The sequence below is a fragment of the Schistocerca serialis genome, chromosome 8, assembly GCF_023864345.2.
Source record: "Schistocerca serialis cubense isolate TAMUIC-IGC-003099 chromosome 8, iqSchSeri2.2, whole genome shotgun sequence".
Classification (NCBI taxonomy): domain Eukaryota; kingdom Metazoa; phylum Arthropoda; class Insecta; order Orthoptera; family Acrididae; genus Schistocerca; species Schistocerca serialis.
In genome coordinates, this window is record NC_064645.1 from 416,476,142 (window position 1) to 416,503,294 (window position 27,153).

Here is a 27,153-nt window from a genome sequence, read left to right on the forward strand (position 1 = left end):
CAATGCAGAGCCGGCAGACACTGATTCCCTGCGAGAGGACCGCATAGAAGGCTTCCACACATTTGTAGTCTGCTTAATGACACGCAGTCTGTTCTGCGTACTGTTATGTCATTCCGTTTCCCAAAGCCGAAAAACCCTGCGGCGTAAGACAGAACGCAGGTCAGTTTTGGAGATGCTCATCTCCAGAAGCGGTTTCCGCGTAGCCTATTTGGCCAGCCTGTCGGCAAATTAGTTAACTCGGATTCCGACGTGTCCTGGGGTCCACACAAACACCCCTGAACGACGGGACCGTTCTTGGGCATAGATGGATCCTGAATGGACGCAACCAAAGGATGCCGAGGGTAGCAGTGGTCGACAGCTTGTAGGCTGCTCAGTGAGTCCGTACACAGGAGAAATGACTCGTCAGGGCCTGAGCGGACGCGCTCAAGAGCACGAGATATGGCCGCCAGCTCAGCAGTGAAAACACTGCAGCCATCAGGCAAGGAATGCTGTTCAATATGTCCTCCATGAACATATGCAAAAACTACGTGTCCGTCAGCCATCGTGCCGTCGGTGTAAACAACTTCAAGGCCCCAGTACAGATGGAGAATCGAGAGGAAGTGATAGCGGAGAGCTGCAGGGTTAACGGAGTCCTTAGGGCCATGCGAAAGGTCCAGCAGAATCTGCGGCCTAGGTGTAGACGATGGAGGTGTACGTGACTGGACCTCGACGAGAGGTGGTAACAGGAAGGACTCCAGTTCAGCCAGAAGGGACGCGGACCGCAATCATGAGCCCTGACCTGGGCCGCCGATTCGGAAGATGAACCGCCGTGGTTGGGAAAAGGACACGGTAAGTCGGATGCGCGGAAGAACTACAAACGTGTGCAACATAACTGGCGAGGGACTCTGGCCTCCACCAGGACACTGGTCCCCGGACTCGTTTTAAGGGCTCACGTCGCTAGGCGAACGCCACAATGGTGCACTGGGTCGAGTTAACGCAACGCTGAGAGCGCCGCCGAACCGTAAACCAGACTCCCATAGTCCAGGAGGGATTGAACAAGAGCTCTGTAGAGCTGCAGCAGTGTAGAGCGATCTGCACCCCAGTTGATGTTGCTCAGGCAGCGGAGGGTATTGAGGTGCTGCCAGCACTCCCGTTTAAGCTGACGAAGGTGAGGTAGCCAAGTCAATCGGGCGTCGATACCAGTCCTAAGAATCGACAGGTCTCCACTACAGTGAATGGATCGTCATTAAGGCAAAGTTCTGGTTCTGGATGAAAGGTGCGACGTCGACAGAAATGCATGACACACGACTTCGCGGCTGAAAACTGGAAGCCGTGGGATAGAGCTCATGACTGCGCCTTGTGAATGGCCCCTGTAGGCGCCGCTCAACAACACCAGTACTGGAGGAGCAGTACGAAATCCGGAAGTCATCCGCATACAGAGAAGGTGAGACCGGCGACCCTTCAGATGCTGCTAGACCGTTAATAGCCACTAAAAATAGAAACTTAATACGGTGGTCCGCGGAAACGAAATTCTCCTGAATACGGAGGGAACTATGGGAGGCACAGACTTGGACACGGAAAGTACAGAGCGACAGGAAGTTTTGGATAAAAATCGGGAGCGGGACCCAGAGACAACACACACACAATTTGGCAACAATATGATGTCGCCAGGTCGTGTCGTATGCTTCATTTAAGTCAAAAAAGACGGCAGCCAAATGTTGGCGTCTGGAAAAGGCTGTTCGGATGACAGACTCGAGGGGCACAAGATTATCAGTGGTAGAGCGACCATGGCGGAAGCCGCCCTGACATGGAGCCAGTGCCCCCACCGTCAAGGGGGTAGGTGGAGTCTGACGGATCCGGGAGCCAACTGTACGCAGCAGAAGGGAAGATGGTGGAACCGTTGACGTAGCGGCGGTGTAGGTTGATGTCATATGCACAGAATGTAGCCTCTCGTATTTTTTCTTAGTCTCAGTTTAGGTCAGTCAATCCAGGGTCTTGTATTAATTTGTTTTTCTTTCTTTCTTTCTCGAGAATCCTGCAGTCCAGCGAGCAAGGCAAATGGTGCTCTCCACAGCTGACACGGATGGAGGTGGGGCACAGGGAGTATTGAGATGTGAAGGACGTCCACAATCCAGTCAGGTGACACTGGAAGTACAGTGGGAAGGCATACAGCCGAACTTCCAGCACTTAAACCACGGGTAATGTGTCACCCTCGAAGGCTAAGATGAAGGCACCGGTGGCAACATCATTATCCCCCAGAGCCTGGTGGACGCGCCGGACGAAATGGACAACTCGCCGTTATAAATTGACGGGCAGCTCATCGTCAGACTGCAAAAGAAGGTCCCTGTGGAATATAATACCCTGGACCATATTTAAGTTCTTATGGGGCGTGATGGAAACAGACACATCCCCCAGCTTGTCACAGGCGAATAGATCCTGTGACTGGGCAGAAGATGCTGTTTTGATCAAGACCGATCCTAACCGCATTTTGGACAAGCCCTCCACCTACCCAAACTTGTCCTCTAAATGCTGCACAAAAAACTGAGGTTTCATTGACAAGATAGATTCCCATCAACTTTCGTACATACGAGGTACAGTGGCGAATAAGCTATGCTGCCATCATTCGCCTGGCGACCTTGACCGCTTAGAGACTGCTGGTGTTTGATCATCAGTAAGAGATGACATAGTACGCTTCATGGCGTGTTATCCACCCTGAAGCCACCCACTCCGACCAGGGGCTCTTCCCCTGGGCGCCAACCAGCCGCAGCAAAGGCCACCTTGCAGGATGGCCAATGCTGCTAGTCCCGATGCCCCCAGGGTGACGAGCTTCTACTCCTTGGCATACGTGGGGAGTTAAAGGCGCAGGCATCAGCAGAGCGATCCCTGTGTGGTCAGGGGGCTATAACCAACAGGGTACATGGTGCCCCCACCACAATGGACTGGCTACCGTGCTAGTTATCAGCCGCAAACGAACTATCCATTATCGCCGACAGCGCAGAAAGTGATACTGCACGAAGTACGGAGGAAAACGCTCCCAGGAGGGTGGCCATGCCCGACAACTGGGGAATGAGCGGAAGTGCAGATCCACGTCGACTAAGGATGTGAGAGCTCTCAGCGCATGGTGGGCACTATGCACCATGTAAGGCGCCCTTCCCCAATTGGCTCGCTCTTCGGGAAAATTTTGAGAAATAGAGGTCAAGCCCTACAGGGGACCATCACATAAAGTGGACTCCTTTTAGTCGCCTCTTGACCGGCAGGAATACCTCGGACCTATTCTAATCCCTGGACCCGCAGGGGGGAGATGTTCTGTCAACAGTATTTCCAGCGCCAGAAAACCTGTTGCCAACACAGTTACTGTGACATCGTAGGCTTTCCCGGCGTAATAAGTCTTTAAAGTCTCTTCGGATTTGCTGCGGGATCCCAAAATAAACTCGATTCGATGTTTCGGCGATCCAACTGGTAGCCATGTATAGGAGAACGCTGTTTCTGCTGTCGAGTCCCGCTGACACTGACGCCACGCTGCCAGTCGACATCGTACATAGGCCGCCCTTCACCGTTGTTGCTCTCCAAGACTGGGCAGGTGGCGCCGCCCTTAGAACACTGGCGGCAACGATATATTGCACTCAGGGACGATACTCGAATACTCCGGCAGCAAACCCGAAGAGACTTTCAACAGAGTTAATGTTCGCGCACTTTCAGCTTTTCCTTCTCCTATCGGCTCCTCGTTCCTTAATCTGCTCAAGTCAGGTCACTTCCGACAAAGAACGTAGGTAAGTCACAAACTGCCATTATTTACTTACAAACAATACTGTATAGAACATAATTAGCTGCAACGCCATAGTTGAATCACATGTGTGTTTGCAGCAGCAAAGTATTTACACTACAATAACTTCAATTTCGTACACGAAATATTTAAGCAATCTCCTTAATAGTTACATATGTTTCGCACGAAACACAAAACGAAAACCTGTTCTCTTTTGTTGGTGACACACTAAGAAGATAGAACTTCCTAGTTCCGAGTTGCCCTGCGAAACTCAAATAACTGTTTGTCGGAGTACATAGCTTGTGCTTAGAAACAGTCTTTCAAGTACTGCACGTTCTGTTGACTGAATGACTCCAGAAAATTCTGTGATAAATGAAGGGAAAAACTTCAAAATAGGTGGAATATTTTGTAATATTTCTTTAGCAAGAAAGTTAGCATTTCCTTAGCCTCCTTCCTCCCAGCCGCAACCTTGGCACAGTCCACATACACGCTCAGACGCGGCTTGTTCTCGCAGCTCCGTTGAGCTGAAGTTGAGGATGCTAACTGGCCGCCAAGAATTGCCCCGCCAAGGTAACTTGGCGCGGCTCTGGATGCCTGCTGCTCTGCTAGCAAGTTGCCGCCACGCTCCCTTTTAGCATTCAGTGCGTCGCCGCCGCTTCCCTGTTTTAACTTTAAACGCACTGGCGAAATGCAACGGCTGTGGAGCCAGGTAGTTTTCTTAACTGAGTCCCTTCCCTGCACTCGGCAGCGTGCCCGCATTTCTACTGCTGCTTCCTTCTCAAGCACGAACTCGGTGCAAATGGCAGCACGCACGGTCCATTAGTACTTAGGTTTCTGAAATCTATGCTTCAATTACGGGTATAGAGGTCGTTAGAAATTGCAGAACATGTACTGCTGTTCACAAAAGCCAGAGAGAGAGAGAGAGAGAGAGAGAGAGAAGGGGGATTGAAAGCTTTAATGCTCCACAAGAAATGTGAAGTGTATTATTTGTGCAGAAATGACAATTTACGAACAGATATTAAAGCCATGACGATGGCACAAGCCATACATTTCGTAAGGTCTAAGCGGAATATCCGACATTACTGATAAGCACAACTAGGAAATCATTATTTCAAACATAGGCGGTCCAAGAATTATTTTGTGTATCTCGCTGGGGGAAGACAAATTACCATCTATTGCCACATTCTAAACTGGTATCGACCCAAATAATCATCTAAAACACTCACGTTGATCACGCACTAGTCACCATGCTCAACAATTCTGCCGTCACTTGAAAGAAACGAAATCAAAAAGCACTGGCAATTCATCACAACCAGGACCGCGCTTCTGACATTTGGCAACCGGTTACTACTGCCCAGTACATACGTCTTGAGTGGGTTTTATGAAATCTCTTCTCGTTTCTCGTATGTGTTCGAGATAAAATTTCACCTAAAAAAGACAGATACTGGATTGGATGGTGCGTATACCTAAGGGTCGTTTCCAACAGATTAAACCGCCGGGCACGATTTATAGCATCAGCAAATAAGTAATCATCAGACGAACACGACAGAATACAGAACCAGAAAAGAAATTTATGTACGATAATCCAATCTGTAGAGGTGAACTTACTTTTTGCTTGTCTTTCATGGAGCCTCGCCCAAGAACCGCCATTTTCGTCATCGTATCTTCTTGTAGTCTCTTCATAGAGTTGCCCTTTGGTCCTAAAAGTTTTCCAACGAAGTTGAACTGCAAAAGAACAATGAAGTAGCTTTTAAACACCAAACGGCATATAACACACCATTAAAGTTTTCATTATTTTTACAGCTCTTATGGTGAAGAAACTGTTGTTAAATAAATAAATAGCATGAGATAAAAAATTACATTTCATTTTTCACATGTCTCACATCAAACAACGGGTTGTTTGCAGAAAATGATTCAAATGGCTCTGACCACTAGAACTACTTAAACCTAACTAACCTAAGGACACCACACACAGCCATGCCCGAGGCAGGATTCGAACCTGCGACCGTAGCGGTCGCGCGGTTCCAGACTGAAGCGCCTAGAACCGCTCTTCCACCACGGTCGGCTGTATGTAGAAACTCTCAGTTATGAGAGCTACTTAAAAGCTACATTATTTAACATTAATCGATCGCGTTGAGTGCAACATACTTCATAATATGAGGCACGTTCTTCAGATTTCCGGACATTCTCTCAATTGATAAAATTTAACTCCTGTCCACAGGGATTAACGAATAACTTCAGTTACTTTACTTCCATTCAGGGACAAATGAAGCGCATCAGCCCTTACACTAGACTAGCCAAACAAACTAAACTAGACGTAATGTAAGAGGAGTTGAATGTGGAATATTTGTCGTATGCCACTAAGTGAACGCAGAGCCAGTATTCATCTCACGCCATAGGAAACGAGTATACGAACATGAAACGTCCTCAGCTACAGTAGAATAATACTGTATGTTAGTCACGGTTTTCTATTTGGAAATTTGTAGTAAGTTCCTACGGGACCAAACTGCTGAGGTCATCGGTCGCTAGGCTTACACGCTACTTAATCAAACTTTAACTTACGCTACGGACAACATACACACCCATGTCCGAAGGACGACTCGAACCATCGATGGGGAGCTTTACTATATTTGCTGTCAAAAAATTATCGCATGCTAATATCTTAGAAGCTAGATTAAGGAAAGGCAAACCCACATTTCTAGCATTTGTAGACTTAGAGAAAGCTTTTGACAATGCATTTATGTAAACGAACAATTTTATAAAATTCATTGTCCACATCGTGAGATGATTTATTGCCCTATTGGATTTATTCATGAAAATGACTTAATTTAATTTACCTGTACACATTAAAAACTAACAGTAGCAAGTAGACACATAAGGAATACAGGGAAAAAGTGTCATACATGGCATGTATGACGCTATAGTAAAACTCACACAGCAGGATTTAACTATTTTTTCTCGAAAGACACTGTAGTAAAGCTAGTGAGCAGATCAAAGGAGTCATACTTTTCTGCGGCGAGCAGACTTAATTTTGTGACATAGATATTTATATGAAATATTAAAACGATCTGTTTCTACAAATATAGAGAGCAATACCACCAAATATGAACTGATTCGTATAATTTTGTGTACCCCATTCCATATGAATCCATAATTTTTTTAATTACATTCGCTGTAATTGGAAAGTATCTGGTGCTGTGGTACTGTTGTGTGTGTGTGTGTGTGTGTGTGTGTGTGTGTGTGTGTGTGTGTGTGTGTGTGTGTGCGTGTTAAAATTATCAATGCACCTACGCATTCGACCTCAAAACTGTCGTCTTTTATCAGCTTTCTTTTGCTTGTGCACCATTACACTAATTCACTCATTCGAACACAACCGATTACTGTCCAGTTTACTGTCCAGTTTCTCACAATCTAGTCTCATATCCATTAAATGCAGTAGATATTTCTTACCATTAGTAAGAAAAATTTTATGCTAGTTCTGTCACTACCATTTACAGCAATAATCTACATTTTTATCCCTTACTATGATAACAAGTAATTGTAACGGACAAATTGAAAACGTCACGTGTCGTCCCTATCAATCTCTTTGCCTCGGTATGTAGGAGAAAGAAGCGGCATTCATTCGCATCAACTGGTGGACGACCTTGTCTTGATTTTGCTTGCGCGCTGTAGGCGGAGTAGCAGCCACTCTCTGGCGCGATAACGCTTCGCACTTAAAAGCCTCATTCAGCATATCTGTTGGTCTATCTTGCTAACAAGAAATGCCTTTTAGGCACCTTGCTGCCTCTTTCTGGAGCTTCTCTCTCGCATGTGCAGAGAGTTCTGAATACTAAGCGACAGCAAAGGCAGTTCTTCATTCTTCTTCCAGCTACACATCTTCCTTTCCATACGACTCACGCGTCTTTATTTTCCATCTTCATTAACTGCCTGTTATCACCTTCCTCTTTCCCTCCCACTTCGGAATTTTTCTCTGACGCCCATTGCTCCCAGCACACACAGTTAAAACCTTACTTCCCGTAATCTGCATTTACTATTTGCATTTATCTTGAGAGACTGTGAACTTTTTATCTGCTCTACTGTAATTTCTAAATGTAGTAATTGATGTTCTATATAATACGTTTAACGTATCATTTGTAATATGAAATATGTAGAACGCCCGGCTAGATGTAAGAAGCGCCTCATCGGGAACTTAACTCTTTCTCCAGGGCTTTGCGAGAACCACTGCCGAATTGCAAGAAAATGCGCAAGGTGCTTGAGACAACCTATCGCAGGATGCCATTCGGCACCTTTACGATCGTTCGAATGCCATAATACACACCTGTGTTGCCGCCATAGGGCGTTACACTGCGTACTGGTGCGAATACTGTAAAAGGCGTACTGGATTCGATCTAAATTTGTTATCATATACTCCTACCACGCTATTGCTTATCCTCGAGTGTGTAGCCTCTTTTTTTTTTGCATGCATATCAGAAAAATCAGTTCTGTAGAATACTTGGGCAGCTATTATACACACGAGGTTTCCCCGCTGTTTATAGAAGCGGAATCCACACAGCAAATTCAACCGCTCAAGAAGGGAACAGCAGGTGGAATAAACCCTTACTTTGGTCATCAAGAGAAACAAACTCTTGGGAGCTGTGTTGAGTATGTACAAAGGTAAGGTGCTAACAAACGTAAAAATTATTATTAAATCGTGTTTGAAACTGTTGCAATGGGTCTACGGATAAGAAAGTGGATGACAATTCGTAACACACGCATTAATTGCCCGTTTCGCTACCAATGCACCTTTAAGAAACTTGACAATAGGAATTCCATAGGAACGAAATGGCGTAATTAACTTATCAGAGGATGAACACACCTCTTGGTGTTTGGTGGTGGGTGTTTCAAGCAACACTTTCCCCCTCCGTGCATGAATGGCGCGTATCTCCGTATTCCTCTGATGGTAATATGATAGTAGCACGCAATACCTCTACCTAGACAAACGCGATGTTTTTTAACATGTCGCGATGCTCTACACCATTTACCGGTTTTTCTAAAAAATGTCTAGTAATACTTTTTTGTTATCAAGTTTTCGAATACGGGTACAGCCGGCGGAGCTGCGAGCCCAAAATAATGGCGACCGACTATCGCAAATAAAACTTTGCATTTGCTTAAAACAAACATAGAACTTGCGAGTTTGACGCATCGTTGAAGTAGGTGTCATTAGGGGAAGATTACAAGCTAAGGCTGGACTAGAATAATGTATAACGTTCGTGCAGGGTACCCTCCGTCATATGCTATAGAATTATCAGCGGAATATATATGCTAAATAGACTGGGGAGCGAGAAGGCCGTAGTCTTGCTGAAGGAACCATTCCGGTATTCACTTTAAATTATTTTCGGAAAACAATAAACGTAAATGATATAACGTAGACTTTCAAGGCCAGTATTTACAGCCTTAGTCACACCTGTCTTCTGAGAATTAGGTCGAAGTTTAATGCATGTTTCTGTGCTGGCGTTTCCTCTCCTTCTGGGGAAAGCATCCCCAGAGGAAATGGAGATAGATGTAGCTAGTGTGAACTGCTTTTAAAAGCGAATGATTGTACACTGCACTTGCACAGCAAGCTGAACACGCCAAAATGAAATGGAAGGAGCTATGGAGCTTATTGCTAAATAGAAGTAACAGCACCTATGCTTCTACACTACTGTATAGTTCCGTAACATCTTAGGTCATGGTTAAATAACGTCACGAATCGACTGTTTTAGGTAAATAGTTTGCCGGTTTTGCCTGCCTGAGAAAGTAGTGTGCACATTGATTGGCTGTTAAAAAGAAGCTTACGTAGGAGAATCACCTACAGACATCTCCACTGCTTCTGAGGCTGTCTACTGTTATATAGGAGAGACAGGCAGAAAATATGCTTTGGACCACGGCCTATTTCCCTGAAAACCAATGTCACCAAAGAAATAAATGTAAATCTGGATGACGTACTGACGGAATTTTTAATCGCTCCACTCCTTCCCCCTTCAATATTAACCAAGTGTCTGACGAACTATGCCACATGCCACATCGTTTGCAGTCCTAAAATAAAACGCCAACATGAAAATCCTTTTCACCGTTGGTAATTAATGTAGTTTTAACACGCGGCAAAGTCACTGTGCACATGATCATGATTAAATACTGATCCCAGTATCTGAAACTGCGTTAAACGCTGACGAATGAACCACCTTGGACTCAGAAAAAACTTAATGATTTTGTTGCCGTTTTAATACAAGAGAAAAGTCAATTATTCTTTTACTGCACTTTCAGGCATAATTTCCCCATATGACGAATGAGCTCTAAATATATAATCTATCCTTCTGCCTCTTATCACTATGGCTATGAGAAAACTCCGGATATTCCAGAATAGTTGTGCTGCCGGTGAATAGTCCCTCAAATCACAGTAACGAATTGGAAACGACTAGATCATGGATTATTAATTAACAATATTTCGTCGCCAATCAAAAATTTTATTTTTATTTTGTCCAGCACATTTCGCAGCTACAACTCCATTTTGAAGAACTGTATGGATATACTGGGCTAACATCTGCTTACGTTTTTCGCCTAATAGTCACAGAACGACGCAGTTGTTACGTTTTACGAGATAAACTATACTTCCAGAGGGGTTAACGAAACAATGTTTGAGGAATGAGAGGAAGTCTAGTAACATATTACGTACGTTTGATCATGCAAAATGGCTCTGAGCACTATGGGATTTAACATCTATGGTCATCAGTTCCCTAGAACTTAGAACTACTTAAACTTATCTAACCTAAGGACATCACACAACACCAGTCATCACGAGGCAGAGAAAATCCCTGACCCCGCCGGGAATCGAACCCGGGAACCCGGGCGCGGGAAGCGAGAACGCTACCGCACGACCGCGAGCTGCGGACTTGATGATGCAACTTTCGTCTTCTACACTGATGAAAAACTTCCACATTTGCACTTACATTTTGAAAATTTAACGTGTTTGTTACAGTACTACTTGACTCCTAACTGCATATTAACCTAACATGGTTGTTACAGTACTACAAGTCTCCAAAGGTGCGTATTAACCTATGTTACAATGACGTGATGGAGTATTATATTTACTATTATTTCTATTCACGGAATTGACGGAATTAAATAAGACATTAAATAATTACTCATAGGAGTTGCAGTTAACATTTTAATTTGACGTGCTTAACTATACAACTGTTTCAACATTAAACATATACGCAACTGGTTAATTCATTTCTACTGTAAGTGACACAGAGTATCACAGAAACACATTATACCTCCACTTATAGACCAGTAAATAATAAATACGTCGTGTGGATATAAAACAATAAAAAATCATAGAAAAGATTGAAATACGTAGTCTGCACAAATGATTACGATAGGATTTGAATGTAATTTCCTTGTTATCACCGTGTGCTACACTATGGCCCACTAGTCTACAACAATCAACTTTTACTACAAAATGTCGTCATTCGCTACCATATTGTCGTCAGCACGCCAGAACATTAACCAGGAATCGAGTACAGCCGACTCACTGGAAACGAAAACGTATATTTGCTTTCCGCAACCGCTGTCAGACTGCGCAGGGTAAGGAGCTCGACAGAACCGTGAAAAACAGCCAGCAGGCAAAGCGATGTTTCGCGGAGATTGCACAAAAGTGCACCCCCAACCCGTGACCAGCAGAGGAAAGTGGCGGATGTAAGACCTGTGGAACACGGAGACGACGGAGTATTTTTACGACTTATAACAACGATTAAGACATTACGTCTGAACGTCACGTAGTATAATCCGCCGGAGATTTTACGACTGTGGACGCCAGGCCGCGGGACTGCGACGCAGGAGAGCAGTAACATTTGCCCAAACGACCAACATTTAACCCCAAGAACGCCGCGGAAATTGAATTCCTTGTTGTTTACGACTGCAACGCTCATAAAAACATGAGCCACAAGAAAGAAATGCCCGTATCCTCGGCACGAATTCTCAATCTGACATGTAACAGCATCGCATACCCCGAAATGTATAGGATGACAAATTTCAGTGCGTGGAACACATTAATGACAAAAGATTCGTGTTGTTGTGACTTACTAAACCGTAATTGAATGGAGTAAGATTTTCTAAAAGTATCTGTAACGAAGGTAACAGAAATAATGTCCCAGACACAAATGCCTTTTATAACTTTTGAAGAGGGAAGGAAGGAAGCAAGAGTAATCAGGGTGGCTAGTCCAAATCCTTACTTTGAAATTGACCCAACATTCTAAATTCAGAAGAGTTCTTCAGTTTAAATACCTTCGATCACGTTTCAACAGTAAAAATATTATAACAATGGATATAAACGAAAAAACAGCCCACGGTCAAGATGTCTGTACTGACTAAGCAACCCACTAAAAAGTAAAGCTTTGTCAGGCACCAAAAAAAATGGCTCTGAGCACCATGGGACTTAACATCTGTGGTCATCAGTCCCCTAGAACTTAGAACTACTTAAACCTAACTAACCTAAGGACATCACACACATCCATGCCTGAGGCAGGATTCGAACCTGCGACCGTAGCGGTCGCACGGTTCAAGACTGTAGCGCCCAGAACCGCTCGGCCACATCGGCCGGCAGGCACCAAAAAGATGAAAATATACAACACTATAATGTGCCCCATAGTACTTACTATATGGTCCAGAAAGCTGGTCATTTACGAAGAATGAAAGAGAAAAACTGAATGTTTCCGATAGAAAAATCTGGGGACCTGTGTTGGGGAATGGCGTATGGAGAGTTCGAAAGAACAATGAAATTTATTAGTTAATGAAGCAACCCACTATCATACAGAAATTAAAAAGTAGGAGACTGTAATGGACAGGACATGTGGCTAGAATGGAAAATAACAGAATCATCAAGAAAGCATTTGAAGGAACCCTCCAGGCAACAAGACCATTGGGCCGACCTCGTACAAGGTGGAAAGATGACATAGAGAAGGACATCGCAGCATTAGGACTTTCCACAGAGTGGAGAGAGACTGCGAGATATAGAAGGCAGTGGAAGCATATCATTGATGTAACGCGTGGTCTACACGGCCTGTGATCGGTGAGGAGAAGAAGAAGAAGAAGAAGAAGAAGTCACACTTGGAGGGGGGGAAAAAAAACCTCCCTGAGAATTTCAGGTGTGAGGAGGAAGATGGTCTCATGAAGCCCCTGTTGGAAATTAATGGTGAGCAGCGATGGGGCAGCGCATACCACAATAATTACTGTTCTTTCCTCTGAGCTGAGCTGTGTACCAGCCATAATCAGTAGTTTAACTGCAGTTTTTAAACATCGATAATTTATATGTCCGTGTGTGAAATCTTATGGGACTTAACTGCTAAGGTCATCAGTCCCTAAGCTTACACACTACGTAACCTAAATTATCCTAAGGACAAACATACACACCCATGCCCGCGGGAGGACTCGAACCTCCGCTGGGACCAGCCGCACAGTCCATGACTGCAGCGCCTTAGACCGCTCGGCTAATCCGGCACGGCAATTTATATGGAATAATATTCATGTACTTAACACACTTCGAAATACTGAGTATTTTAAAATTTGTTGTTTATAAAACTCAATAATACTCAATTTTAATGGCAGATTAAAAACGCTGAATTCTTGTGATTTTGTGTCTTCCTGAAATTCCCTGAGATTACCCAATTTTTCTAGGTAAAATATAATTCTCTGAGGATTCCAGATTTTTTCCAAAAGAATCGCAACAGTGTAACATTCTAACTTGCCGTCGGCACGCTTACGAGATGATTAAAAATCTTGGCAAAAAATGCTCTCCTTTCTAGTGAATCTTTCACTCAGGAGCTGAGAGTATGCAGTGTAAAACTTCAATACCTGTAAGTACCCAAGACAGTTTCTGTGAGCTTGCAATAAAAAGGATACTGTAGATGTACAGTGAAAATATGTGTATGTGATGTGTGTTCGGACGGGTCAGATGTTTCAACGTTTCCTGCAAAAAGCAAATTCTATCTTTCCACTCAGGAAGATAGTTTAACCCATCACCGATGATAGTGAGGCAGTGATTACGCACTGAATTCGAACTCCAAAGGAGCATGTTCCGAATCCCCTTTCAACCATACTCACCATTTTTCTGTATCACTTGAGATAGCGCTGGCTCGTTAAAGCCACCATTTTCGCTTCCGTACCCTATTCTACTGCCAATGACCTAGTCATCAGTCTCTAAGGATCTCGATGTCGACGACAAACGATGCTCAAACTTAACATTCTTTTTAACCTTTCGTGAAACTTTATTTCTCACACCATCTTTTGCATGAAATTAAGGTCTAATTTAGGTATTATTAATCGATATCTATACATGGCATGAATGTCTGTTCGTATATTCACAGGTAGGTTAGCACAGTGAAACGAACCCTAGGTTTTTGTAAGCTTCATATTCACTAGCATCGCTGCTATTGGTAGTGAGGTGGCGCTATTGATTTCGCATCTGTTTGGCGCCAAGTGATCAGTAGTGAGAGGCTGGCTATCTAACACGACGGAACCGCGGAAATCTTGGGCCCGCAAAAGTGTTGTAAACATCGTGACACAAGTATAATCCTCGACGTGCAGTCGTTCGTGCGCATCAGCATTCAATCATTCGTGCGCAAAACGCGAATGCAGCAGTAGTTTGTGAAATGAGAGAACTGAGTCAAAACGCGAAAAAAAAAAAACGATTTGATGTTCCCCCGCATCTCCCGCGTCGCACCACGCGAGAATTGGATTAACTACATCATTCCCACGAACATCGTCTTGTTGGATTGCAACGAATGGATATGAATATGACCACAAGAATAACATGTTTAGAGTGTGGACAGTGCAGCGCTGTAAAAAGTGCACGAATATTAATAATAATCGAAGTTCTACCAGGCTCGTGTGACATCACTCGGTAGTGAAGCAGCAGCCCCCCCCCCCCCCCCCCAATTCCCCTAACTACTTATTTGAACATTGCAGGTACGTTCCAGCATCGTTGCAGTCCAGTACTACGAGGGGGAAAAGCGAACGTGGTTTGAACACTGCGAGGTGAGTGGGAGTTAAGACATATGGCCGTTAAACATATATGCAGTCAGTTCTACAAGAAAGTGTACACCATAATTTTAAATATGATGTCCGCAACGACGTCTCTGGTAGTGGTCTCGAATCTGTAATCAATGCAATTTTGCGCAGTGTATAGATAAGAAGTGTGAGAGTTGAATGTTATGTTCTGTTTTGTCAGTTGCAATTCTAAATGAGTGCAAAATATAAGCGGCGTTCAAAAAGAAACGAGCCGGAGGCGTAATTACAGAAATCAGTGCCTGTATGTTAGAAGTACTGACCATGGCTGTTGAGACACTTGTCCCACTGTGACACAAGACGGTGAATGGCTGTCTCATAAGATTCTCGGGGCTGCGATGTTAACTAATTCTGCACGTACAGCTGGACATCGTCGTCCGAGGTGAATCGTTTGCCCCTCAGAGCCTTTTTAAGAGGACCAAAAATGTGGCAATCACAGGAAGAGAGGTCCGGACTGTATGGAGTGGTCGAGAACCTCCCATTTGAATTTCTGCAGAGGTGCCATGATTGTGTTGGCCGTATGAGGTTTTGCATTGTCGTGGAGCAGATGACCCCACGGGTGAGACTGCCTGGTCGTTTTGATTTGATCGCTTGGCGAAGGGTGGTCAAGCATTGCGAGTAAGGCTGGGCATTCACTGTTCCGTGCTGCAGTAAGTGCATCAGAAGTGGGCCATTTTTGGTCCCCTTAAAAAGGGTCGGGGGGGGGGGGCGAACGATTCACCTCGGACGACGACGTCCAGCTGTACGTGCGGAACTGGTTAACATCGCAGCCCCGGGAACTTTACGAGACAGCCATTCACCGCCTTGTGTCACAGTGAGACAAGTGTTTCAGCAGCCAGGGTCAGTTCTTCTCACATAAAGGTACTGGTTTTTGTAATTATGCGTCCGGCTCGCTTCTTTTTGAACGCCCCTTAAATGTGAAGCGCCACGAGGCAGTGTTCCTTCTAAACTACCCAAAGGAACCAAAGCTATCATATGGAGCTGCTGTTAAAATTCTTAGAAAGTGAAAGACATTCGTTGCGAAGTGGATCAAACGATATTTAGTCGCTAGAAACGTGGACGACTTACCGGGGAGAGGGCTAAGGTGTCAAGCTGGAATCGATAATGGCGGCGATTGGATTAACTATTAGGTAATTGTGCAATTAGTAATATCAAGTATTTTCATGTAAACACATATTTATAATAGTGTTTTTCATTTCATACAGATAACGGCGTCCACTTTCTTGTGGAACTGACTGTAATTCCCTCCATCCGAAAGGTTGGGTAGTTTGGGGGAAGAGACCAAACAGCGAGGTCATCGGTCTCATCGGATTAGGGAAGGACGGGGAAGGAAATCGGCCGTGCCCTTTCAAAGGAACCATTCCGGCATTTGCCTGGAGCGATTTAGGGAAATGATGGAAGACAAAATCAGGATGGCCGGACGCGGGATTGAACCGTCGTCCTCCCGAATGTGAGTCCAATGTGCTAACCACTGCACCACCACGCTCGGTCACCTCATTCGAAGATTCGGTTACATGTTGGCAACATTGTGGCTGAAACCTAATTACAACTGTGCTCATTTAAATGTCTTTCTCTACGGTATTCATGTCAGAGATTAACAAAATACAACCATAAAAGATTTATTTCTATCGTTATAGTTTTTGTTTTTCAAAGTATCTCAACATGTCGTATCTAATTGTAACGAATTATCGATTAAGTTCATCAAATCCGTTACTTGATAGACGTTTCTTGTCATTTTGCAGCATACAAAATCCCGTTGTAGAATACAGAAAAACGAACTAACTCAAGGAATGGTATTGCTTTCCACCCCTGTTATATAACATCTATACTGACGAGTAACTATAAACCTCAAAACCAGAGCATTAAAATAAGCAAATCATACTGATGTAGGTGCCGTGTAACGAAAATCTTTTAATGACACAAAAAACATCATCATTCGTGTCATTTAAGCACTATCCAATTCCTACTAAAACGATGACTTTAAGCCTAATAATGGAAAAACGCAGATATGCGCTTTTAATCTAAAACAGATAATTAATTATAACTTTCAAATACAAATACGTACTGCACTCCCGCAATTTAATTCCGCTGCGAGGACATCAAGCAGAAGATTCGCATCACAAACACCGCATGAGGTGTACATTCAAGTTCCTTTAGCGTGTCATCCCTTGACTGTACTCTCGTGCCTCCGAGAAAGATGCGTCAGCCTGGAGGAACTCTACCAATGCTAATGATGGAATATGATGTATTGTGACAGAAAACATCGACCTTGGTTTTGGGATGATGTCGCAAAACGGAAAGGTGTAACAACCAGAGAACTTCGAAAAGCTAGAGAGATATCACATGGTAATTATTATATCCAAATTGGAACATGCGGAGGTGTCTAAACCGATTGTGAAACTGAACGTCGCAGTGCTGAGCAAACACGAAGTACTGATGCCATGATGAAATAAGTGAGATGCTACGATTCGATGTACATGAAGGATCTCTAGCAACTTTTGTTTTGTGGTAATTTGAAATAAATGTTTATTATACAATGAAGAGCCAAATAAACTGGTACACATGCCTAATATCGTGTAGGCCCCCCGCGAGCACCCAGATGTGCCCAAGACGACGTGTTGGAAGGAACTGACACCAAGAGTCCGGCAGGGTTGTCCATAAATCCGTAAGAGGGGTGGAGATCTCTTGTGAACAGCACGTCGCAAAGCATCCCAGATATACTCAATAATGTTCATTCCTGGGGACTCTGGTGGCCAGCGGAAGTGTTTAAACTCAGAAGTGTGTTCCTGTAGCCACTCTGTAGCAATTCTGGACATGTGGGGTGCCGCATTTTCCTGCTGGAATTGCCCAAGTCCGTCGGAATGCACAATGGACATGAAGAGATGCAGGTGATCAGACAGGATGCTTGCGTACGTGTCACCTATTAGAGTCGGATGTAGACGTATCAGGGGTCCCACGTCATTCAAACTGCACGCGCCCCACACCTTTACAGAGTCTCCGCCAGAGTGAACAGTCCCCTGCTGATATGCAGGGTCCATAGATTCATGAGGTTGTCTCCATACCCGTACACGTCCATCCGCTCGATACAATTTGAAACGAGACTCGTCCGACGAAGCAACATTTTTCCAGTTATCAACAGTCCAATGTCGGTGTTGACGGGCATAGGCGAGGCGTAAAGCTTTATGTCATGCAGTCATCAAGAGTAAGGAGCGGGCCTTCGTCTCCGCAAGCCCATATCGATGATGTTTCGTTGAATGGTTTGCACGCTGGCACTTGCTGATGGTCTGCAGCAATTTGCGGAAGGGTTGCACTTCTGTCACGTTGGATGATTTTCTTCAGTCGTTCTTGGTCCCGTTCTTGCAGGATCCCTTTCCGGCCGCAGCGACGTCGGAGATTTAGTGTTTTATTACCGGATTTCTGATATTCTCACGGTACACTCTTGAAGTGGTCGTACTGGAAAATTCCCGCATCATCGCTACCTCGGAGACTATTGCTCCAGCACCGACTATAACACCACGTTCAAAATTACTTAACTCTTGATAAACTCCAATTGTAGCAGCAGTAACAGATCTAACAACTGCGCCGGACCTTGTTGTCTTATATAGACGTTGCCGACCGTAACGCCGAATTTTGCATTTTTAAATATATCTGTACTTAAATATTCCTGTCTGTAACAGTTTCTTTGGCGCTTCAGTATAGATAATCTTTTCTCCCGTCTGCGAGTATTAAGGCCATTTATTATGTTGGAAGTCAGATGGTGTTACGCTGCATTTACTGAATTTGGGATTTTATTTTACAACATTTTCATTGTCAATTCCCGACACCAACGAATAAATACCAGCAGCATTTGTAAGATTAGGCGCAGCAGTTTCCGTGTCCGTGGGAAGCATCTTCCCCCGACATGGAATGCTGTCTCGGCGGCCCAGAGGGAGCCACAGCACACGCATCGATTGGCGCGCTCGGCCAGATTATTAAATCACACAAGTCCCGCAGCGAGCCCCGGGGCCAGTAAGCGGATTAGCGATGGCGGCCGAGCGAGGGCACACCAAAGCGCGCAAAGAGCAGCTTGGCACGTGACCGCTTTCCGAATGGCGGTTGTCTCGCGGAAGCAGGTCTGCTCATAGCGCCTGACGGCGACGGAATGCGTCGTGCAGCAGCTGGCCTTGGCGGGAAAATGCAATCCCTTGAGAGTTCCCTCCCAACGCCCATAATATGCTTAGAAATAACGACCAGAAAACGACTGAGCAGGGTTGAGGAATCTCCTACAAAGTGCCAAAATGACGGAATAATTAATCGATAAAAACCATTCAAGTAATTAAGCACCTGAAAGCTATAGGAACGTTAAGAAATAAATGTTTTAAAACGGGCGCAGCGAATACTGGTATCCAAACTATAGAGCGATCAAGAAATGAGCTTACTATGCAGGTCGCCTAATCAGTTCAGACGGTATTGCAAATTTTTGTTGTTAATTTTATATTTTTTCTACTTAAACTTTTGTCTTTAGTTTTCGGATATCAATTACGGTGACCCGTGTGCCGATTAGAATCGTCATCTCAGCACAGGATGTTTGTTCCCGTAAAATACGCTGGCGAACAAGCCGTTACGCACTACTTTTTGAACAGACAGTCAGGACCGTGGCAGAGAAATCACGTGTAGGTAGCATGACGCCGCAAGAGCGTGGCACAACGTGAAGACGCTTTCTCTGCCTGGGCATGACATTCACCCCCCCCCCCCCCCCCCGCCACGCCCGCCACCGCCACCGCCTTCCTCTTCTGACTTTGCTCCGATAATACGTCATATCCAACCTTGACTGACTAGTGGTCTGTAATTCTGCTGCCGGCCGCTTTAACCGAGCGGTTCTAGGCGCTTCAGTCCGGAACCGCGCTGCTGCTACGGTCACAGGTTCGAATCCTGTGTAGGGCATGGATGTGTGTGATGTCCTTGGGTTAGTTAGGTTTAAGTAGTTGTAAGTTCTAGGGGACCGATGACCTCAGATGTTAAGTCCTATATAGCTTAGAGCCATTTTGTAATTCTGGTCTGGGGTGCCCAACTGTTAATTCCGCATTACATATGGGTGTCCGCAATACTTTGGATAAGGTAGTATAGTTATTCCAGCAATTTTCGCAGTGTGCATCCAAAACAGCATACGACTGTCGCCTTCTAATATTTCGGCTGATAAGCCGCACGGACATATTGAAGGTGTGCCGTCGAAATTAGAACTAATTGACACAACACTGTGGAGTAAATGCTCGGTACAGAGAAGACAGACAGCAACAAAAGCGTTGTTATAACTGTTTATCTGCTAACTGTACTTCCACAGCTTCCTGACCCAATGAGTCCCAACAGGATAGGGCTGTGGCCAGCATCTTCAATTTCCTTAATCCATGTAATGGCCAGTGAAACGATTTTCAGCCACTGCTGCACATTTGTTTGCAGAGGAGGTGTGTGTGTCGCTGTGTTCGATGCGCCGTTATTGCACAGTGAGTCCTGTTTGTCCTGAACAACTTACACCTCACCCGCAGAGAGTTTCATAAATACTTGCTTTCCGTTAAAACATATCATCTTCACAGGTCCCAGAATATCTGCCCGTCCTGGCCTGCGGCCGAAGGCACATTCATTTTACGCTTCTTCATTAACCTGCGTTTTCGAAAAACATTTCGCACTTACGGTAGAAACGCCACAGACTTTCTACCTGCTCTCCCTTTGGTTGGTCTGGTGTTTTCGCTTGCAGAGCTCTCTTACTCTGATGTTTTGTGTATCCATTTTCAGCAATACTGTACCAGTTCGTCCCGTAGGCTGCCACAGTCGGACACTACTACATAGATCGTATGTAAAAAAAATTTTGAGTACGCTGATAGTTTGCGAAGAATGGTCGTAGTTGGACACCTGCAAGCGTAAATCAGTATGGGTGGGCTTACGGTGCACGCAACTGCCTAACAATCCACTCCCCTAACGTCGACCTGATTCATCCAAGAACGGTACACAGCAATTCACTACCCGTTCCATGGTAAACCCTATCTTTTCATGAATGTAGTCCAGTTGCTCAAGAAATACCAATTTATCCTCATCGCTGAGTCGAACTATGAACGTGTCGCCGACACATGTTAGAAAATTACAGACTTCATAGATCACTTGCGACTGCGCAATTTCTATCTACAATGATGCTGAACAAATCAGTTTACAGGTTGCATACGCATGATTTTTCATGAATGGCTGCATGTTGGCCATTTACTGATAACTAAATAACATACAGGTTTAAATTTGATAAGAATGGGCAAATTAGTCTGGCGCCACTAATCAAGGCAAGTGCAACACACATTTAACAACAAAGTAAAGATTATGATCTACAAGACTACACGCATTTAATTACGTGTTCTTCCTTCAACCGTATTTGGTTAACGCGGACAGGGTAGGTGGCGAAAAGACAAGTAGATGACCACCAGAGATTCCATCAAGGTCCTGCATTAAATCCCTAATCACTCTACAGTGTCTATATGTAACGTCAGATGGAAAACATGATGCTACATTAAAGGTGTAGGTTATGTGCTGGTATCACATTTCACCATCCCCTTTTTTCTCGTCTTTAAAATTAAAGGCAGAATATCACGGTTACCTCCACAAAAAATGGTCACAGTTAACCAATGTCAGAGTTACACATATGACGCCTTGGTCCTCGTTGTCAGTAAGGAGGTCAACGGTAGAAGTATCTCGCACTTGAATCAGTTACTAAACACAGTAATTGTCATATCAAGTGGCAGTTTGAAAAACGAATAATTATTGTTTTTCAGTACTGCCGAAACATAGAGGTTTAGCACTCGATAAAGTATGATGTAGAAAAGAGTAACACAGGCTGCGCTAAGACTCTGGATGACCTTATTTCCCGCTCTAAATTATCAATACAATCTCTAACATGACACGAATAAAAATAAAGGACATTGATAATGAATAAAAATTGATCTTCTACAACGAACAGCGTTGTAATTCATGGTTCAAATGGCTCTGAGCACTATGGGACTCAACTGCTGTGGTCATAAGTCCCCTAGAACTTAGAACTACTTAAACCTAACTATCCTAAGGACATCACACACATCCATGCCCGAGGCAGGATTCGAACCTGCGACCGTAGCGGTCGTGCGGTTCCAGACTGTAGCGCCTTTAACCGCTCGGCCACTTCGGCCGGCTTGTAATTCATGCAGGCAATTCGCATACGTAGGTATTTACGTGAAATGTTCTTGAATCTCTGCCTGATAGAAGTCGTTTCTATGGACCGCTTGATTGTAAAAAGTTCTTTTCTTTTTCTTTTTTTCTGTCTCCGCTGCCCTTCCACTTTCGGCCACAGACTTCATAAACTACGGGGAAATTGGTTCCACGGGGAGTCACCGGCGTCTTAACGGAATTGCCGAATTCACTTTCCTCGGGCGGAGAATGCGCTGGGCGGTCCGCGATAAGAATGCAATCACACGCGCCTCCCGGGGGGGGGGGGGGGGGGGGGGGGGGGGGGGGGCACATTACGTGGTTGGGTGCCCGTGCGTCAGCTACCGAGAGGAGCAATTCCGCACAGAAAGCCACATGTCTGCCGAAGCACACAAACTTCGGCTAGAGCATTGTTTCTAACTAAGCAGGTGCGCTCTATCTACTCGTGACGCTTTCACTACACGAAATTATTCGTACGTGTATCAAGAATTGACCATCGTCGAAACTATTAGGAAAGGAAAATATGTAATGCGACCATACCTACATACGCAAGAAATTTTTTTGTTTGTTATTGTCTTCTCTGAGTCTTTAGCAGAATACGCATCTTTAGTTCTGCGCAGGTTTTCCGGTTGTTGTTGACTTGCTTGCCGCTGAGCACGTTTCTCTATATGGCTCGATATTTACGAATTTTTTTTCTGTATGCCTTTGTTGAAAATTATGCTCTTTACTTACTGTAAAGACGTAATTAATTTGCAAGGCATCGTGTTAACGCGTTGTGCGTCATTATTTGAAAACACCGACACAATTAGGTGCCGTAATAAAGGAAAATTGGAAATCTGTTGTAAGTTCCTATGGGACCAAACTGCTGAGGTCATCGGTCCCTAGGCGACACACTACTTAATTTAACTTACGCTAAGGGAAATACACACACCCATGCCTGAGGGAGGACTCGAACCTCCGACAGGGGGTGCCACGCGAACCGTGGCAAGGCGCCAGACCGTCGGCTACCCCGCGCGGCCATAAGAAAAGGAAAGGTTTCGAATACCAAAACCTCGGTGTCCATCTTCTATTATGAGAAGGAAAGTTGCTACTAACCATATAGCGGAGATGCTCAGTCGCAGATAGGCACAACAAAAATACTCTCACAATTAAAGCTTTCGGCCATTAAGGTCTTCGTCAACAATAGCCACACATACGCAAACGAACCACACTGCCTGTGTGTGTGTGTGTGTGTGTGTGTGTGTGTGTGTCGTTGAGGAAGGTTAATGGCCAAAAGCTGTAATTTATCTGCGACTCAGTATCTCCGCTAGATGATGAATAGCAACTTTCCTTCTCAAAATATTGTTACATTCCATCCTGGACTTCCACTGTTTGATTCTCTTCTGTTACATTTCATGCGCGGTTTTTGAGGTACAAATATGCAAATATCCAAGCGTACTCAGTGCTAGTGTCATTACCAGTATTTTACAGAGCACAGAGGTGCTAAAAATTTTGCGAGGAGTATGCTAACTTTAGTACGATGTTGCAATGTACACTGTTAGTGCTAAGTGCCATTTACGGCAGCATTCACTTTCATCGTCGATGAACCTGCAAGTGTGGCTGATCTCTGAATCATTTGAAATTTCATCTGATCTCAAATTTTCAATGCAGTTATTATCAAAAAAAATTTAAGCTGAAAGTAATGCGACTTGATCATTAGTTACACTTACTGCATTACGTGTGAAAATACTTTACACTGAATTTATAAGTGTCTTAAATCATCGACTGTAAAAGCTGCTCAAAACCCTCCACTTCACGCAAAATTTACCTACAGCAGTTGTCCATCTGTTTGCTTTTGAAATTTGTACATAACATGCTTCTCTTCCTATTTAGGAAAATTTGCAGCCCTGTAGCGTCCGCCATTAGGTCGGCCAGCTTTAGCTGATCAAGTATAGCTGGAGCGTTCAGACAGCGAAGGGCTGTCTGATTTCAACACGTTCTTGATGGCATCAGTATTTGCCCACGTTCATGTAACAATCTCTCCGAGTCGATGATTGAAACTGTTCGACTCTTCAGTTAACGATGGCTATCGTTTCATAAATCAAATGGCTGTGGTCCTCAAGATGTTGGACCAAGGGGTTCTACAGTACTATTACAACGATGCGAGTTTCCCGCTTTAGTAGCTATTTGTTCAATTTTTTCTTGAGGTAAGGTTTTCTTTTCAAAATTCTTGGGAACAGTCATTTGAAAAGCAGTTAAAAAATGCTCCTGTCGGAGCACAAAAACGGCGAATATGTTCCTGTTTATAAGACTGGCAGAAAAGCGGGGAATCAGCTGCCGCAGTCCTCATAGCGTCTTCCTCACCAGATATTCTGGTGTGCCAACACATTAGCGCTCTTTTAACGCGTTGTAAATCCTTTTACCCAGTCTCTTTTTGTAATTAAGCCTTCATACTCAGGACCCTCTCACTGCTACTGCTGTGTGTGTGTCTCTCTTCTCCTACTGTCTCCTTTTTCTACCGTTGATTTACAATACATCCCTGTCTCCTCTCTCACTTAAACTGTATCTTTTTGTATTTCTTTCCCACTGCCACTATCTTCAACAGCTCGGTAACTCCAAACTTCTGTGGTTCCAACTTATTTTTCCCCTACACGCAAGTGTTTAAAATTTTGTTCAAAATGCGTCCTCCCCTACACTAATGTGATAAACTACGCAGGTCTGGGAAGGTCCTGATCTCCTAGCCTACGTATGATCTCCATTCATCTGCATTCCTTATGTCCTCTCTTTTGCTCCCACTGCTCTTATCTCCACCCATTTCTCTCTCTCTCTCTCTCTCTCTCTCTCTCTCTCTCTCTCTCTCTCATTGGCAGTGTGTCCTCTCTCTTCCGCCTTCACTGTCTCTCTGCTACTCCCTTTCAGCACAAAAAAATCACGAATATGATCGCATGCCAAAGCTTTTGGTAAGAAAGGCGAATGAGGAAACTGCTTCCCACTCTCCTGTAAGTCTTTTAAAGGGATGATACTAGCCTTTTCTGTCCTGCGACAGAAGCATTTTTCAACTGGTTCGCTTCTTTCCCTGTTACAGCAGGGTGTGCTGCTTACATGAAACGAATTACTTAGCTCAGTAAATGTTTTGAGTTTACGCAGTCCACGCCGAGTCGTTCATAGCACATGCACAGCGCCGGCCAGTTAGCTGGACAACGCAGGCGCGGCCCATGCATATAGCTGCCTCAGCGGTAACACAGCAACACCCGGCTGGCGTGCCCATGTCAGATGGCTGCAAGACCGTACCGAGCCCATCACGCTATGCTACGCCGCAGTTGCCTCATCCGCTGCGGGCCTCCTGCGGTTTTATAAGCGCATACAGGATCTGACTTTAGTCAGTCTCGTCCTGGACTCCAACGCCGCTGATACCAAGACGCCATGCTATTGGTTTCGCCTTCATCTGGATTTCAAACCCGCTCTGGAACTGGACCATTCAGAGATTCCTCTTCACGGCACTTCAGCCTCTGTTTCATCCACAAACTCTGTTGATTGTCGTTCCAATGGCTGCTCTAGCCCAGTATTGTAGTGTAGTATTATTATGTTTTCGGCTTTCCCTTGTTGCGGAATAAAGTTTCTGTCTACTCACGCCTACTATTATTTGTTGTTCCCCATTCACGGACAAAACAAAAAGTGTGGAAAATGTAAGTTTCACATAGAATCGTTTGCTTTACATTTTTTAATACTTTACCAGTCGATCGCAATTCATAGAAAACGGCCAGCTTATTTGTCTCTTAAAACAGTAAAGTATTATAAGAAATGCTTAACTCAATTCGGAGTCTTTCCAGTTTTACATAATTTTTGGTAGTCGTTTCATGTTCTTTCCAGGCATGTTAAGACCCTTTCTAGCCCATTTTTTTGTCGCTGCAGTATCACTTTGCTCACATTTGTATGAGCGTGAAGAACCCATTACACAGTGCATACAGTACTACAGGTGAAAAAATGCTGACTAAAAACCAATTTTTGTTACCTCAGAACACTTGTGATGACACTAGAACGTTTGACATGTGTTCCCTACGTCAGCTAAAACTACATTTACGCCTCAAACCGGATATTACCTCTGGATTTCCGCAACGGATAACAATGTCGAAAAAAGTTTCAATAGCCCAAAAGCATCTTATTAACAACATACGGTAAAAATTTCGACCATTTGCCATGAGTAGAAACTACCGAAATGGCCGTCCCCTCAATACTTATCGTACCCAAAATCATAGTTTTTCATTGTTTTCTCTGCAACTACGCAAGAACAAACTGTGCTTTAACACGCCTACGGTCCATCCTAAAGCACACCCAACGCAAAAGAATCAACCGATTTGCTCGATTTGCCTGGGCTGGAGGAAGTGTGTATTGTTTAAATTTTGACCCTGTGCTGTAGGACAGCTACAGTATACCCGTTCTTCCGACAGGTAGTATTCGGCAAACGAAGTTGACACTCGGCCCGTTGGCTGATGGGAACGACTGTAAGCCGATTTTTCGTTTACGGTCGCTCCCATCAGCCACTGCGCCGCGTCTCAACTCACTTTGCGCGAACAGTATGCAGTTATCGCTACATCAGGGGCTATCCAGAACACTTGACCCTTCATCTCTGTGATCAACAGAACCAGACATTTGACTCTCTAAAATAGCATTTTCGCACCCGGCTTTTTCGAACATATTGGTACCGTGCACTGTGGTGCTGTAAACAAACGGGACCAGATTCTGGTGGTTGTAAATTATGTTGACAAGCAATGCCCACTACCGGCGTTTATTTTTTGCCACAGTATACGTTTACATCGAGTCACATTAATAAATTGGTATCAGCTGCAGCAACAGCATTTGCGAAATACGCAGTTCTCTCGTAACTCCCAGCCCTCGAAATACTCAACTGAAATGATTAACATCAATTGTGTACGTATGTAATTTAAAATTCTGACAAATGTATTTTCTATAACGCTATTATGCCATTCTTATGTTTCCGTAAGTCAGGCACAAACTTTAGGCTAAACATCAGTGCTAAATTTGGTGCGTGTACTAAGCGCACCGAGTGATTGTGAAGTCACGGCGCCGCCTGTTTTCGTAAGAACAGCGCTGCACACCATAGTAAATTGGGTGTGCCATATAGTAGCATCAGCGCCTCG

The 27,153-nt window shown here is 44.4% G+C and overlaps 1 protein-coding gene across 1 annotated transcript in view; it reads right to left on the minus strand.

Annotated features, from left to right (window-relative positions):
• The window catches only part of LOC126417043 (KH domain-containing, RNA-binding, signal transduction-associated protein 3-like), a 529,689-nt gene that overhangs the window by 92,397 nt on the left and 410,139 nt on the right, over positions 1-27,153 (minus strand). The window contains exon 3 of the mRNA XM_050084934.1: positions 5,351-5,467. Within this exon, the coding sequence (XP_049940891.1) occupies positions 5,351-5,467 (117 nt within the window). The remainder of the gene's footprint in view (positions 1-5,350; positions 5,468-27,153) is intronic.